This window comes from Pan paniscus, chromosome 2 (genome assembly GCF_029289425.2).
Source record: "Pan paniscus chromosome 2, NHGRI_mPanPan1-v2.0_pri, whole genome shotgun sequence".
Classification (NCBI taxonomy): domain Eukaryota; kingdom Metazoa; phylum Chordata; class Mammalia; order Primates; family Hominidae; genus Pan; species Pan paniscus.
Genome location: NC_085926.1, coordinates 12,133,920 through 12,150,631, shown reverse-complemented (window position 1 = coordinate 12,150,631; position 16,712 = coordinate 12,133,920). Strand labels below are relative to the sequence as shown.

The 16,712-nt window shown below is 47.4% G+C and overlaps 2 protein-coding genes across 2 annotated transcripts in view; one reads left to right on the top strand and one right to left on the bottom strand.

Annotated features, from left to right (window-relative positions):
• The window catches only part of SYN2 (synapsin II), a 183,931-nt gene that overhangs the window by 29,386 nt on the left and 137,833 nt on the right, over positions 1-16,712 (bottom strand). Inside the window, exons 5-7 of the mRNA XM_034955812.3 lie at positions 11,234-11,323; positions 1,021-1,083; positions 475-617 (exon numbers count right to left, since the gene is read on the bottom strand). Of these exons, the coding sequence (XP_034811703.2) occupies positions 475-617; positions 1,021-1,083; positions 11,234-11,323 (296 nt within the window). The remainder of the gene's footprint in view (positions 1-474; positions 618-1,020; positions 1,084-11,233; positions 11,324-16,712) is intronic.
• Positions 1,370-9,505, top strand: TIMP4 (TIMP metallopeptidase inhibitor 4). Its single transcript, XM_003826260.6, has 5 exons — positions 1,370-3,917; positions 5,136-5,233; positions 5,677-5,791; positions 8,105-8,229; positions 8,844-9,505. The coding sequence occupies exons 1-5, from the start codon at positions 3,779-3,781 to the stop codon at positions 9,039-9,041; spliced, it is 675 nt and encodes a 224-aa protein (XP_003826308.1). The 5' UTR covers positions 1,370-3,778; the 3' UTR covers positions 9,042-9,505.

The window sequence follows — 16,712 nt, the reverse complement described above, 5'->3', positions numbered from 1 at the left end:
ACATGGGATCCCAGAGCTACCCAATTAGAGTTATCAAAAATATTAAACAAATCTGTGATTAGTAAAATATGTGTTTCTAAGTAACAGGAGGTAGTGGCAAGCCTAACAACTACCATTATTTTAAAGTAGGAATGAGAATAATCCATAGAGATATGTGTCTCAACTATAGTAAGATCTAAGAATATCAGTAATCACCTTTAGTGACAAACTCCTATGTACAGGTAACTAATGTAGTCTGTTGTCTCTGTTCAAAATGAAGAGAAAGCTAAATTTCCTTTAGAGGCAAGTGAAAATGAATATTAATATATTTTCTCATCTTAGTCCACAGACCCCTCCTCTGACTTAAAAGGAACCCAGGTAAAAAAAATCTCTGACTTAAGTGGCACCCTCTCTGTTATCTGAGAGTTGGCTGCAATGTGGAGGCTCAGCTTTTCCATCATCACTGAGGAGAAAACATACCCCACTCTTACTCACATGTAAGCCTTGTAGTTGTTGCCAATCTTCTGGACCCGGATGTCATACTTGGAATCAATGAAAGGCTCTGCAGTGGCATAGGTCTGGGTGAGAGCCACCACGCTGGCAATGTCCTGGAAGTCGTAGTGGTTTTCCACTTTGACCTAATGTTAGAGCAGGGCAGAAAGGGGGAAAGGGAGACACACACATACACACACTGAGAAGTCACAAGGGCCCTGAGCCTCCAAACCCACCAATATGTATCCGATCCAGACACTAATCTGGGTGCCACATCTCCCCAGGAGGCCCCTTCTCCCTAGCTTCCCTTCCCAGAACTCAAGGGCCACACTTGCTGCAAAGGACCCAGAGGACCAAGCAGGTGGCTTGCATTCTGCTTACTGAAAGAGGTCTGGTTGGGTGACACTCATGGCTTTAGAGGTGGCAAATCATCTTCTCTTTGGAAAGAATTCATCAGTGACAGAGGGAGAATAGCAGTTCACAAATGGGCGCTCTGAAAACTGCCCTTCTTGGTTCAACCCTGAAGCACAGCAGGCCTCTCTGCCTCACCTTGCCCATGCCTGAGTGAGCGTGGCCAATCTTCACCACCACAGGGAACGTGGGCAGTGTCAGCTGAAATCAGAAGAGAAATGAATAAACTGTCAGAGTGTGCCCATCTCTCCGTGGAATCCTACACATATTTTTCTTGGGAATACCCTTGGGAGGGTTCTTTAAAGAACTAGTCCAATCTACTTGCTTTACAGATTAAAAAACTGAGACCCATGGAATGACAGTGAGTTCCCAGGGTCACACAGCATATTAGTGGCAGTGCTACAAGAACCCTGTACTCTTATTTGGTATACCCTACATCTTTAAAATGCACTGTCAATTTTCTCTGCATTAGACAAAACCTGGGCAGGACTGGCCCTCAGACAAAGAGAATTAAAAAAAGAAAGTATCTCTGAAAGAGTGAACTTTACTATATGTAGATGTACTTTAATAAACCTGTATTTTTATTTTAAAAACGCATCTTTGGCATCTTGATGTCCCTGTCAGCATGTACCCTCTCGGTACCTACAACCTTCAAAGGCCCAGCTTTCCTGTAATGATCCTGGTTGTTTTCTCCCTCTTTCACACTCTTCACTGCTCACCAATACCCCAATCTCACCACCAAACAAGGCTTTGCATGTGCAGGCCCATTTCTTCCCAGCTTGGGGTTTGAAAGAGAGCCGGTAGAAGAATTCAGTATGTTTATAAATGGAGAGAGATCCTTAGGGGAGCGAACTCTACACTGAGGTAGCCATACTTTAACAGAGGAGCAACAAAACCTTAAAAGAAGGATTATCCTCTAAGGGCAAGATTTCAAGCTGCTACAAAATGGTGATGTAAGAAGCAATATTGTGGAGTGGAAGGAGCACTGGGCTAGATGTCAGGAGACGAGTACTCTAGTCCTCTTCTGCCACGGACTTTCTACAAGTCACTGTATCTCACTGGGCCTCAGCCTTCACATCTGTCCAATGAAGAGATCAGATGGGATGCTTTCTGAGCTCCCTTCAAATAGTACATCAGCCTCTATCTTGGTCTGAACATTGTATGAAGAACCAGCCTGGATGCTAACCCGGGCATTTCATCTTTCAGTCAGACTCAGCTCTCTTTCAATTCCCTTCTTTTCAAATATCACTAACACCATCAAAATGAAAAGGTATCCTTTGAAGGAAATAATGTTGACCCTGATGAAAAGTCAGACTCCTATGGGAACTAAGATTTAAACAGATACTGGGGGTATCTGGCCTGAGGATCTCAGCATTCCTGGTTGAGGCCAGCCAAGGATGGGAAGAAGAACTTCAAAGGGCTTTAGAAATCACGTAGTTCAACTCTACTTTATGAAGAAAAAACTGAGGCCCAGAGAGGCAAAAGTCACAAAGCTACAGTGACAGTCAGAATTGGAACCCAGCCTCCCACTATCCAGTCCAGCACCATGTGGAAACATCCCACAGCAATAATCCCATGGAGATTTGGGATTTGGAGGCTTGCAACACTGTGCCCAAACAGCAGACAAGGCTCTGGTCACAGTCACCCCCAAGTCCCCTGCTTCTTTTTCTTTTACTTTTTTTTTTTTTTTTTTTGAGACGGAGTCTCACTCTGTCGCCCAGACTGGAGTGCAGTGGCACAGTCTCAGCTCACTTCAACCTCCGCCTCCTGGGTTCAAGCCATTCTCTTGCCTCAGCCTCCTGAGTACCTGGGACTACAGGTGTAGGCCACCACGCCCAGCTAACTTTTGTATTTTTAGTAGGGATGGAGTTTCATCATGATGGCTAGGGTGATCTCGAACTCCTGACCTCAGGTGATCAACCCGCCTTGGCTTCCCAAAGTGCTGAGATTACAGGCGTGAGCCACCACGCCCAGCCTGCTTCTTTGTTTTCTAAGCTGTCCCACCCTCTAGAACATGACATAGTCTCCAGTGAGAAGGGACATGCAATAAAAATCAGCGTAGTCTAGGGCCTCGAGAGGGCTTTGAGGTCCAAGGTTTGCCCTAAGTGATGGGACACTTTGTGTTTTGTACACCAAGAGCGTTGTCTCCAGCTATCTGGAGAGTCTGAGGCTCTGGGAGTGAGAAAGGGTTTCTAAAGCACTGGCTGCTTCTTTGACATCTCTCCCCACCCCCCAGGCAACAGAGCCAAGACACACACACCCCAACTTTCTCTGTCCTGTTCTATTACTGTTTGCTGTTGCTCTGGAGCCTCATAAATAGGGCATTGAAAGCACTTCCTGCAGCTGAAAGAAGCCCTGAGTAGCTCGTCTCATTCCCAGCGTGCAGCTCAGCAAGGGGTCCGTCCTTCTCTGTCACTGTCTCTTTTGCCTGTTGTAATTCTGTCTGCCTCTCTGGGACTCTGCCTGTCTCACTCTTTCTGTCTGTGCCTCTCCTCACTCTTGTTCTTTCTGCCTGAATCACAGCCCTCAGTTTTTCTGTCCTCATGCATTTGTCTTTGTGGCTCTTTCCGTCTTTCTGCCCTTGACACCATCCCCTCTCCCAGTGCTTCCCCTCTGCTTCCAGATCGCTTCATGACTTAGGCAGGGAAACAGAGGTCAGGGCCTCCTTCCAGGCTTCCCTCTGCATCTTACTGAGTATGCAGGTCGGAAGAGCCTCGGGTCCTGCCTCCGCGGGTGGCCTAGAGCCAAAGGAAGGCGGAGCCCATCGGGGCGGGATTGGCCCTTAGGGCCACCTCATAAAGCCTGGGGCGAGGGGCACAACGGCCTTGGGAAGGAGCCCTGTTGGGGCTGTCCAGTCCCACAGACCTCACAGGCTCAGTCGGGGATCTGCAGTGTCATGCCTGGGAGCCCTCGGCCCGCGCCAAGCTGGGTGCTTTTGCTGCGGCTGCTGGCGTTGCTGCGGCCCCTGGGGCTGGGTGAGGCATGCAGCTGCGCCCCGGCGCACCCTCAGCAGCACATCTGCCACTCGGCACTTGGTGAGTCCGAGGTCCGCGAGGTCCACAGCAGGGGGTGGTTGTGGGGGATTAGTATCTGGCCAGCAGTACACCAGGAGTCCAGAGGAAAAGGGAGGAGCTCAAATTCTTACCGGTTGCCTCTTGCTGAGGCTGATGGGTGGAGAAGGACCAGGCGCCATAGCAACCTTGCAAGCCCAGAACCTGACTGATTCATAAGGAAATGAAGATTTCATCAGGGACTTCCATAGCGACCTCCCTCACTCCGGCCATACTGCAATTATGGAGTGTCATTACACAAGGTGTCACCGGAGCTATCTGATGATTATTCTGAACTACTAGACTGGGGACAGAAAGGGGAGGGGAGAGGGCTTGCATTGTAACTACCCGTGTCTGTCCAGGCCTATAACTGAGGTTGCCACCAAGCCCCTATGGCAACACACACGTTCTGTCCTTTCTCTTCCCTCTGCCTGGAATGCCCTCCCTCACACCCTTAAATTCCTGGCAGACTCCTCTCCTCCTTCAAGGGCTAACTTAGGTCTCTCCCCTTCTCTGCAGGCTCCCGGGCTCCTTGGTGCCGCCTCAGCATCTCTAACCGTCTTAGCGCTCCTACTATGCTGTGCTATTGTTCTTTACAAGTGTGCACTCCACTAGATCAAGAGCTCTGCAGGATGGGGACCCTGTCTTAATCACATCTATGGGCCTAGTGCCTAGTGCAAGGCCAGGCACAGAGGAAGAACATCATCAACAGTTTTTGGTTATTAATGCTCAAATGGCAAGAGATGCAATACCTCAGCGCAGGGTCAGAACATTTATGAATTCAATAAACATTTACTAATATCAACTGTAGGCGGGATGAGAGGCCTTGACCACAGCAATAGATAAACTTCACACCGACTGCCCTGAAGGGGCTCCTCCTCCCTTCTCTACTCTGACTCCTACCCTGTGCCCCACTGCACAAACGGCTATGGAGAACTAGAGCTCTCCAGACTAACTGGTTCAAAAGGCAGAAACAGCTTAGCGGTTATAGGACCTAATAAGCCTGAGGGGTTTGGAACTTCCAGTGACTGCAGGGGAGGTGTTTCCAGGTCCCCCTTCTCACACATCACGTTGCTCACAACCCAGCCACACCAAAACCAAGAACTGCCCTATAGACTTCTTCACGGACCCTGGATCATCCAGACCTCAGGTGTATTGCCCCCACCAGCTGCTGAAGGTTCCCTCTTTTCTCTTCCTATGCAGTGATTCGGGCCAAAATCTCCAGTGAGAAGGTAGTTCCTGCCAGTGCAGACCCTGCTGACACTGAAAAAATGCTCCGGTATGAAATCAAACAGATAAAGGTACATGGGGGCAGGCTGGGATGTGTAGCCCCTAAGGCTGATGGAGAAAGTGGAGTCTGTGTTCTGGGAGGGCTGGTAGCTTTCAGGTGGCCTGGCTCAGTGATCCTTGGGTCTAGATGCTGAAGTGGAACTGGATGAGATTTGGAGGCAGAGCCCATAGAATCCCAGGGATATTGCCGGGGAGGGCCTCAGCATCCATCTGGTCCCACAGCTGCTGGTGTATGGTGCCACTACAGGTACCTACTGGAATAAACCAAGGTTTAGCTGTTTGTTTGTTTTTTTTTAAAGAGAGAAAATAACCCAGTAGGGACATCTGAGGACACAAAATCCTGAACTAGACTTTTGCTTAAATTTTTAGGCTGAGAAGTGAGAGGTTTTTGCCTGTTAATATATACAGTACACTCACTGACCCAATATTGCCTTTTTTTGTAATTGCCTGTCAGATGTTCAAAGGGTTTGAGAAAGTCAAGGATGTTCAGTATATCTATACGCCTTTTGACTCTTCCCTCTGTGGTGTGAAACTAGAAGCCAACAGCCAGAAGCAGTATCTCTTGACTGGTAAGTTAAAAGACCAACAACTGGCCTTAATATAATAGATTCTGCCCTAGGGGAGGTAGTGAGAAAGGAGCCAGGGTCTTCCTTGGGCAGTAGGCTGAGCCAGGTGGCATTTTCTTGGGCATAAAACAGAGCTGTGTTAGTGACAGACAACCTCTGGGTTAGGAAGAGCCTTGTAACCTCCCTTTAAATGTAAGAGTTCTTATTACAGTGACTCTGGCCACCGTTTCACTATTTTAAGGACAGGCTGCTCACCCAGTGTAGGGCAGCTGCTTCCATTTTTCAAATAGTTTAAATTAGTATAAGATTTTTGGCAACTTGAGTCAAAATCTCCTCTCTAAAACTGCTCCTTGCAGGTCAACTCTGCCTTTTGCACAGGACTTAACAGGAGCTTGAGTCTAACATAGTTCTGTCTCTGTGAACTTGGGCCCAGGCAGGATTCCTCCATACTGAATTGGTTGGGATAGAGCAGTTAAAGAATCACACAAAAATATGACTCCATAAATGAATGCAACATTAAATTATTTTGGAATTCAGGGAACGGAACTATTTGGTAGTTGTGAACTATCAGGGAAGCTTCATTGTGTAAGTGGGATCTAAACTGGCCTGAAAACATAAAACAATATTTAGAAAGAAAGCAAGGGAAAGAAAAAGCACAGCAGTGGGGGAGGGAACAGGTGAAGGGATTCCACGATCTATCCACACATTCAGCAATGAATGACCACTTAGTCACTGCCATGCCTTGGCCAGGAGAGTGGAGATTCAGTAACAAGGCATAGTCCTCAAAAGAGTTCACTGTCCAGACATGGCTCTTGATGAGTCATAGGCACTGGAGGCTACAATGATAAGGGCTTCCTAGCTCTGAGGATGTGGAATTGTACAGAACTGAGGAGCTCCTGGATGGAAGAGGCAGAGGCAGGACACACCACTGAGCCCTGCAGTTCCCAGGTCTAGCAGACCAGGCCCTTTCAAACTCTATTATCGCACCTCCTTCCTAAGCACCTGCCCTCTGTGTGTCTAGCCCGCTGCTAGGCATGGAGGTACAGCAGGGGAAATGAGGAAACATGTTCCCTGCCTTCAGGGAGGTCAAGTCTAACTGAGGGTGGGGAGAAATGACAAAAAATAGTCTAAGAAAAGTTATCAATGGTGCCCAGGTCCTACAGGAGAAGGCACAAGCTCCTTTGCCTGGTGTTGAAAGCTCTTTGTGACCAGAACACTGCTGCCCTCTCTAGCTTTGTCAATATCAGTTCCCAGCCCCTCACTTTCCCAAGAACTGAACTCAGCTACCTGTGGTTGCAGAAGGTATGCTGCCAGGCTGTGTCCCCCTGCCTCTGCACAGGATAGTGGCAATGACAGGAAGCCCTTCCCCCAACCTGTTTGGTAGGTGGACTCCCACTCATCCCTTCAAGGCCCAATGCAAGCACAGTCTTCTCTGAGACACCTTCTTTGCCCCACACTCCTTCCATAGATGGAAATAATTGTATGTTCCTTTGTTCTTATACTGCACTTTGTATAGAACCACACAACAGTGTAATTTTCCCCTACTTATCCCTCTACCCTACTCATTTCTAAGCTCCTTGGGAGCAGAGATCCTGTCATTTTTATATCTGTATTCCTGGTACTAGATCACAGCAGTCACTCAGTGAGTAAATGATTGAGCGACTGAGGTTCTAAAAGAGGCATGGGCTAGCTAGGTGGTCAGAGATGGCTTTGAGGTGGCACTGAAAGGGTCTTTGAAAGGTGAAAAGGAGCTTCATAGGTAAAAAGGGGGAACTTTCCTATGGGGAAGGTAAAAGACTCACCAACCTAGAGCAGGAGCCTGGCCTGTGCAGATACTGGGAAGGGCTGGAAAGGGGAAGGGACCTATTATTTATTGAATATCTTCTGTGGGACCACAACTGTGCTGGGAACTTTATAGACAATCTCTCATTTAATCTGACAAGTTTATAATTTTCATCTTCCAGCTGAGAGGTTATACAACTTCCTTAAGATCATTCAGCTAGTAAATGACAGAAAAGAAAGGGGGATCCCACACAGACTTTGACTTTAAAGACCACATTCTTCTCTCTGTACCATGCTAAACGAAAAGGCCTTCACCAGATCCCACAACTCTGCCTCGTACAAACATAATCTGCTTATCTTTTTGCTAGAAAGATTATAGTAGTTTTATTTATTGGTCCCTTCACTGAGCCCCATGCCACCACTGCCACCAAAGTCATTGGGGAGGCTGCAATTCTGGGCTTTTCAAGGACCTGGGCCCCTGGGGCTCCAGGAGAAGAATCCTGATGCTTGACTCTCCTCCATCTCCCCTTGAAGGTCAGGTCCTCAGTGATGGAAAAGTCTTCATTCATCTGTGCAACTACATCGAGCCCTGGGAGGACCTGTCCTTGGTGCAGAGGGAAAGTCTGAATCATCACTACCATCTGAACTGTGGCTGCCAAGTAAGGGAATGTCCATTTCCAAAGTCTTTAGGGATGGGGGAAGGGTTCTGAGCCTTCGTTCATGCATGAATTTATTCACTTACTAGACTATACTTGAGATCTGCACTGTATGAAGTTGGGGATGAGAAAGCAATACAGTCTATAGGCCCTGATCTCAAAGTACTTACACTTTGGCTGGGAAGGTGGCCATCACAGGAGGCAGACCGAGATAACTGTAATACAGCTACCCTTTAAAGAGAGTCTATTCTTTGCCAGCCACTGTAATAGTAAATTTACTGTAAATGTTTAATTTAGTCTCCAAAACATATTTATGAAGAATTAAGATTTCCATTTTAAGGTGAAGAAATGAAAGCTCTGGCAAGTAAAGTGCTCAAGGTCAGTGGTAGAGTAAGGACCCTCAGAGCTGTCTGACTCCAGAGATGCCACTAAGTGGCAATATTGAATATGGGGAACCTTGGGGAAGGAGAATCCAGGAGAAGACTGGGGACTGGGAAAGGCTTGATAAGATAGGGGGCATTTGAGATGGGCTGGAAAGGTACGTAGGAATCTGAAAGGCAGCAATGGAAAAAGAAGGACACCCTACTCACTTTAATGTTGTGTGGCCATGACTCTAGATCACCACCTGCTACACAGTACCCTGTACCATCTCGGCCCCTAACGAGTGCCTCTGGACAGACTGGCTGTTGGAGCGAAAGCTCTATGGTTACCAGGCTCAGCATTATGTCTGTATGAAGCATGTTGACGGCACCTGCAGCTGGTACCGGGGCCACCTGCCTCTCAGGAAGGAGTTTGTTGACATCGTTCAGCCCTAGTAGGGACCAGTGACCATCACATCCCTTCAAGAGTCCTGAAGATCAAGCCGGTTCTCCTTCCCTGCAGAGCTTTGGCCATTACCACCTGACCTCTTGCTGCCAGCTAATAAGAAGTGCCAAGTGGACAGTCTGGCCACTGTCAAGGCAGGGAAGGGGCCATGACTTTTCTGCCCTGCCCTCAGCCTGTTGCCCCTGCCTCCCAAACTCCATTAGTCTAGCCTTGTAGCTGTTACTGCAAGTGTTTCTTCTGGCTTAGTCTGTTTTCTAAAGCCAGGACTATTCCCTTTCCTCCCCAGGAATATGTGTTTTCCTTTGTCTTAATCGATCTGGTAGGGGAGAAATGGTGAATGTCATACACATGAGATGGTATATCCTTGCGATGTACAATATCAGAAGGTGGTTTGACAGCATCATAAACAGGCTGACTGGTGGGAATGAAAACAAGAACATACTGTGGCTGTGTATCCTCTACTTCCCCTGTCTCAACTCATCCTAATCCTCTGATACACTTTCATCTGTTTGGGGGAGTCATTTGGGAGACACAGAATCACTCAATGTGAGAGCTAGAATGGACTAACCTGCCTTCCAATGCTGTTATCCCCTCTATACCATTTCTGGCAGAGGGTCCCACCTGGTTAGCACACCTCTTTGAATAAGAATGCACTTACTGTCTCAGAATAGGTACTACCTCTCCAAGTTAACTATCCTTAATGCCCTCAACTGATGTCCATAAGGCTTCTCTTCTGTCTCTTTTAAATTACTAACATCTTCATTCCTATTTCAGAACTTTTTAAAAGCCACAAAGCCTTTTTCTTACAGAGTTGAAATCCCCCTTTGTTGGCTTTTTACACCACAGAGAGGTGGTCCTCTCTTGAGGGCAAATTTCAGGATAGAGCACCGGAGAGAAATAACACAAAGGCCCTTGAGGGGAAAGCACGGTAGGTAGGGAATATACCTGGCAATTAAGGCAGTTTTTTTCCAGCAGCCAGCCCTGCTAGATGCTACAGCAGGAAAAAGCCAGCTTTGATCCCCAGAGAGCCCCCTGTACCCTTCAGCTGAGTACTCTCACCATTGTGTCTTGGGCTCCCTGAGATTCCCCAACCAAAGGACCCTCAGGGCTCCTCAGCCTCTGCAAGGCTTCCTGGCTTGCCCTGAAAGGAAAAGTCCTGATATTGGCCTCTAGGATTTATTAAGGACAAGAGCTTAGAGTTTCAGAGCTTCTCCCTGGGGAAGCTCTGGCAAAGATGACAGAGATGGTTCTTTTCAATGCCCAAGGTTGTTTTTTGATATGTGGTCTGCTGGTGAGCAGGGCCATGCACAATGTGTCAAAAGAAGGCTCTTGATTTGCAGAAATGGTGTAAATGGAGACCCCTTTTGGCCAAGGAAGTGGGGAGGCGGGCACAAACATAATCTCTGTTCCACTTGGAATGCTTCGCAGGGAGTCTCCATTGGTGGGTTAAGCAAGATCACCAATTGATCACACCAGCCTGGGGCAGAGGGTGTGGGGACAGGGAAGAAGAAGGGAGTTTGAGCTCCAGGTCCCTGCACAGGAAAAACATTGGCAATAGCCTCCTTACCAACCAACCGTCCCATCTCTCTGCTCCTTCTGACTTACTAGGATGGCCTCAGAGAAGGCACAGTGTTAACCCAGCCTTATCACAGTTGTGGAAGTGCCAGGGGAATGGGAGAGTCAGGGGATTAATAATAGTAGGAGCAATGCCTTACATCTAGTAGAGTGCTTCACACTTTCCCAGAAGCTATTACTTAATGAATCTCACTTAAATTGTGTCTGTACCATATTAGAATATCCTGTGCAGGGATAAATATGCCCACTTGACCGTCTTATTGGAAACTGCACACAGTGAGGAAATGTAGCTTGTTCAATGACAAGTGGCAGAGCCAGGGCTGGGACTCAAAAGCAGTGAGATCTGATTGTTGGTCCAGAAGTTTGTTATTCTCTCAGCTTGATTAAACTGCCCTTACTCCTGTTTTTCCCTATTCTATCTCCAGAATTTGACAAGAGGCTGTCAGCTAAAATCTAGTTATTCCAGTTGCATAAGCTCTATAGTTCAACCCCAGTGGAGTCTTTGGGGTTGAGATGCTGAGGCCCTTTTCAGAGCCCCACAATAACCAGGTGGCTGAGTGCAAAATGAAAACAGCAGAAAGACTAATGTCCCCACTGAGCCACTTACCATCTCTTTGTGGTTGGGGTAGTATGTCTGTTCAATGAGAGGGAACTTTTCTCCTCCCAGTGTCTTATAGATAGCGACCAGCTGGGCAAACTGCAAAAGAAAAGCAAATGTTACAGCTTATCTTAGATAACTTCTGAAACAGATGAAACATCAACTCATCAAATATTTATTGAGCATTTGCTCTGTGGAGGACTTTATGCTAAGCATTGTGAGGATATAAAAGAAGTGTACAATTCCTATTCCCAAGGATATGATACGCATTAGTTGGGGAAGGGAAAGAGTGAGCTAAAATTCAATTACCTTTCTCAATTGTAATGATGTTTCAAATCAAATTGATTAACTAGTATTTTATCATATTCATTTTACATATGGGGCCCAGAGAGGTTACAAAACTTGCCTATAGTCACAGAACTGCAAGGCGAAGCTGGGATCAAAAATTGGGTCTCTGACTTTCCACACCTGCATCTCTGAGTGATGGCAAGGCATGAAGCTGGATAGGTGACATGGGCCAAGTCTTGGAAGTTCAAACGTCAGGCAAAGGAATGATGGATTTTTCCAGTAAGCAGTATGGAATCACCAAGAATTTGAGCAGGAGGCATCATAAAATGAAGCTGTTCTTCAGGAAGATTAGAATGGTCATGGTATGTGGGATAGACAGGCCCAGTCTTTCTGGGACTTACTACCTAACGAGGGACTGAACTTACTGGACCCTTTGCCTACATATGAGAAACTGGAATAGCTCCATGGGGAAGGGGCAAAGTACACATACTTACAGTGTCAGGGTTGAAAGGCTTTCTTAGTGCACAGCTGGGCTCCCCCACCCCGCTCCATCTTATAAATGAAGAAGCTGAGGCCCAGAGAGGTCACTTGCCCAAAGTCACACAGTAGTTGAGCCAGGTTCACAGCAAGGCCCCTTCATTTCCAATCCATAACTCTCCTTATTCCTGCAAGTAGCTGCCTTTCAGGCTCTGTAGAAACTATGCCCTTTCCACAGGAAACACAGGACTTTCCTGCTCAATCCAGTCACATACATACCTACACTCCCATCCCCAGTGCATCAGCAGCAGAGGAAACACATCTCTCTAGGGCTACTGGATTAGTTCACACTCGAAGCCACTGGTATCTGGCATGGCTAGAAGGGAAAGCTGCTAGATGAAATCTATTTATCAGAGAAAAGAAGGCTAGAACATTTTTCAACAGCTCAGGTCCTGTTCTCTACAAGCGATTCTGGCACATAAGCCAGGGAGGGGAGACGAGGTTGGGGCAGTAAAAGCTCGGAACTGGGTTGTTAGAAAACTGGAATCTTCTGATTCTTGTTCTGTTAACTTCCTAGGTGTCCTTGGGCAAATGAGTTTTCCTCTCTGGATCTCATTTTCTTCATATATAAAATGAGACGGTTAAATTTGATCAGTTCCTCAAACTTTGTACCATAAAGAATATCTCTTTATTATATTTCCTCCCAAACTCTGCTATCAAACTGTAGTTTAAGTGATCATCTGTTGTGGTCCTTTTGTAGGTATAGATATGATTTTGTTATTTTTGAAATCCTGGAAAACACTGGAATTCCTGGGTCCCTCCCTTTAGTGACAAACAATTGGTGACTCTAGAGCTCTAGGGCCTCCTCCAGGACTGAAAGGATGATTCATGGACCCTCAAGCCCCTAAGATACCATTTTCAAAAGGGAATTTATAGAGTCTCTAGGCCAGCCCTCTCATTTGACAAATTGAGATTGAGGCTGGAGAGCAAAGGAAAGTGCAGGCTCCCGGATCACATCCTGGAGTCAGGGCTGCACTGCAAGAGCACTCAGGTCTCTTCTCCTTGCTGGGTGCATTCACCATTGTACCCTGCTGTCCTCACCAACTTTGGTCCTTCAATTTGCTTTAACTGTCAAGAACGAACCCTCAGACCTTTCCTGCCTTCTCTGATTCTCCACACCTGCTCATCTGACCTTTACATCCTGCCTGCCCATCTGGGCCTGGCTGGACTTCTGCTCTGCCTCTGGACACCTGCCTGTGCTCCCAAGGCTCTCCAGCATCCCTAGGGAGTTAATGCCAGCTCTGCCAAACGACCTCTGTCCTGCTGCAGCCCACGCTCTGGCATGGCACCAAGACATGTGGGGCCCTACCTTTCCAGCATGTGGGGGAGTTACACAGACACCACACAGATGCCAGGACAGCCTGTGGCAGACTCCCAGAGCCCTGGGACAGCCAACACAATAATGGCAGCCAGTTCCCAGGCTCTTGTTGGGTCTCAGGGAGCTCACCCCACCCTCCTCTCCAGCAGTCCTGTCTGCTCAAGGTAGTGAGCTTGGCATCTAACCCATAGCTCCCTGGAAACTTAGATTAAATCACAGCCACACAGTCACCAATTAAACAAATGTAACATCTGATAAGGGCTGTTTCCTCTACACATAGACAAAAGAATGAATTTGGGAGCTGGGGGTGCTGTTGGCAATGAATAGGAAGATATGTCCATTATAGCCACTCATCCAATGAATCAAGAAAGATTTCTTGGAAAAAAATGGGATTCCAGATCCATTTGAGTAATGTGTCCCTATGCCTATCACTCCTGGAAATTAAATGATTTAATTTAACTCTGGTGCACTTATCTCCAAAAACCCAGAAAGACTCACAGAATTTCAGATAGACTGGCAGCAATAAAGGGTGGTGCCATTCTTGCTTTGTCTGGAATGCTGCTTTCATTGACAGGTCCACTTCTGCTCCCCAAATCCCAGTGGCTTGCCCTGACCAACTTCAGAAACAGCAATGTGCCCAGAGACACAGCTGTGCAAGGCAGAGCCTTTTCCAACCCAATCAAAGTATCTCCTCACACCAACAGCAGTCATAGTAAAGATATTGAGAAACACAACCCAGTCATCAACTGAAAGGGACCCTCCCCTCACAGTCACCAAATTTGTCCACTCCCATGAACTAGCAGAGAACAATATGTAAAACGTCATTCATGTGGCAGCTGCTTAGTGAAACTGAAGGGAGAACTTGGGGTCTGGCCAGGGAGCCCTGCTGTTCTCATGCAGGGCCCAAGGCAATGTGCTCAGATTGTGAATGGGTGAGAGTGTGACCCCTCACCAGATCCCAGATCCCGGGAGGAGCAAAGCCCTAGCCACAGGCTCTCCCCATTCTTCCTGCCCTGGCCTCTGGCACAGTTTAGGAAAAGAAAACAGGGAACACATTTCTTTTTTTTTTGAGACAGAGTCTCGCTCTGTCGCCCAGGCTGGAGTACAGTGGTGCGATCTTGGCTCATTGCAAGCTCCGCCTCCCGGGTTCACGCCATTCTCCTGCCTCAGCCTCCTAAGTTGCTGGGACTACAGGCACCTGCCACCACACCCGGCTAATTTTTTTTGTATTTTTAGTAGAGACGGGTTTCTCTGTGTTAGTTAGGATGGTCTTGATCTCCTGACCTCGCGATGTGCCTGCCTTAGCCTCCCGAAGTGCTGGGATTACAGGCGTGAGCCACCACGTCTGGCCACAGATTTCTTTAAGAGAACCCATATACTAGGAGCCTGTAACAACCAGGCTGTCAAAGTGGTGGCAGGTGCTACTATTATTCCCAGTTTGCAGATGAAGAAACTGGGGCACAGGTTCGGTCAGAGGGTTGATAAGTAGTGAAATCACCCAGAAAAAGCTGCTAATAGCAGGATCACCCTGTGTGACTAGGAGAGAGTCAAATTCTGACAAGTACCGGGGGTGCACGTGGGTTAGGACACGTGTGCCGCAGGAAGGACATGTGACTGAGGAGAAAGGGGAGGTCCACAAAAAAGACACTTGGTAAAGGTCTCACATATGCTCTTCTGTGATTGGCAACATACTAAAATCACACTCTCTGTTAGCGTGTTTCTGCAGAATCTAGGATTCCAGATGCCTCAGGCCACGCAGAAGGAAAGACTGAACAAGTGGAGCTTGGGAACCCAACCCCCTCCTTAACCATGGCAGCTCACAGCCCTCCTGACTACTTGTCCATTGATCTTTTTCTTACACTCCAAGCTCTCCCTGGCTTCAAAAGGAAAAGAAAGCTGTTAGTTCCAGGGTGAAAAAAAAGATCAAGAGCAGAAGTGACAGATCTGTTTGGTTAACACACACACATACATACACACACACACACACACACACACACACACACACACACACACCCCTCGTCAGCTCTCTGAGTGGTATAAAGGCGTGGAAACTTCACAATTAGCCACAAGTGCCAGGAACCTTGGCAATCCAGGGTGTGTGACAGCTGAAATTTCATTTTTACAAAACAAGAAGGGCTTACTGCATCTTGGGGTCCAGAAGTCCCTCCTAGGGGCCTGGAAGATGCAGGGTCTGGATCCTAGCCTTTTACCTGGGGGAAGGGGGCCTCACTTTCCACCCATGGCTTGTCACAGAAGTTATAAATGGATTCCAGTGAGTTGATGCAGGGGAGGCCTGCATACTGCAAGCCAATGAGGATGTGATTAGGGGTAGGTGTTACCTTCTGAGAGGGCCAGCCTGGAGTAGCAGAGCCAGCAGAGGAGCTGGGTCCCCTCAGTGGTCGGAGGGGAAGCCAGAGTGCCCCCAAAGCCATCATAAGTCACTCTCCCTCCTAGCCCCACTTTTTCTATCTGCCTAAAAGTTTCCACTGCCCTCCTAGATTTCCAAATTGGCCAAGGAAGAGAAAACCAGAACAGTTTCCTCCTTATATAGGAGCCTCAATCTACGGGAGAGGCAGTGGGATGTAGAGAAATCCTGGCACTGTAACTTTGGCAAGTTACTTAATCCTTTTTGGGTTTTGTTTCTCTGTAAAAAGTGACAATAATGATATCTTCCTTGTAAGGTGAGGATTAAATGAAATTAACAGAAAAATCTCAGAAACTGGCATCCTATAGTAAGTAGTTTTCTACACCTTACTTTCCTTCTTTAATTTTCATATCTCTATCATGAAAGGTTAAGGTCAGAATTAGGGTTAGGCTTTGATGATCTCCAAGACACTTCTAGCTCATAAGTATTTGATTCACATGCATGAGGATAAATTTCATTTTCAGGTTGCTGAACCACTTGGTAGGACTCTGTCACTACCTGAGTTGGACTATTCCCTTGGTTGTCACTGGGCTCAGGCCTTTCCAAAAGTTTAATCATTCTAGGAGGCAAGAAACAGACATTTTTATCATTGCAGCCTATGGCCAAGGGCAGAGCCTATAGACCTATAAGGGCTTCTTCACGGTATCTTTGTGCGACTTTGTTGTGAGGCCAAAGGTCCACTCCGCAGCAAAGGTGCTGAGCCTGTGACAGGTGATGCTGTGCTATTCTGACGGCCAGCCCTCCCCCATGTCCCAGGGGAAGCTCCTCTCACATCCTCTTAGCTGGGGCCAACTGCATCTTGAGGACCCTCCTAGGGGCCTGGGAGATGTAGGGACCCTCCTGGGGCTGGGGCCTACTGCATCTTGAGTCCCTGCTAGGGACCTGGGAGATGTAGGGCCTGAATCCTACTCTTTTACTTG

What these genes read in the sequence shown, in the direction of transcription:
- TIMP4 (XM_003826260.6), top strand. Translation starts at nt 3,779, where the DNA reads ATGCCTGGGAGCCCTCGGCCCGCGCCAAGCTGGGTGCTTTTGCTGCGG. An exon ending in CATCTGCCACTCGGCACTTG is followed by an intron (nt 3,918 to 5,135) that starts GTGAGTCCGAGG and finishes CTTCCTATGCAG; the next exon opens with TGATTCGGGCCAAAATCTCC. An exon ending in GAAGCAGTATCTCTTGACTG is followed by an intron (nt 5,792 to 8,104) that starts GTAAGTTAAAAG and finishes CTCCCCTTGAAG; the next exon opens with GTCAGGTCCTCAGTGATGGA.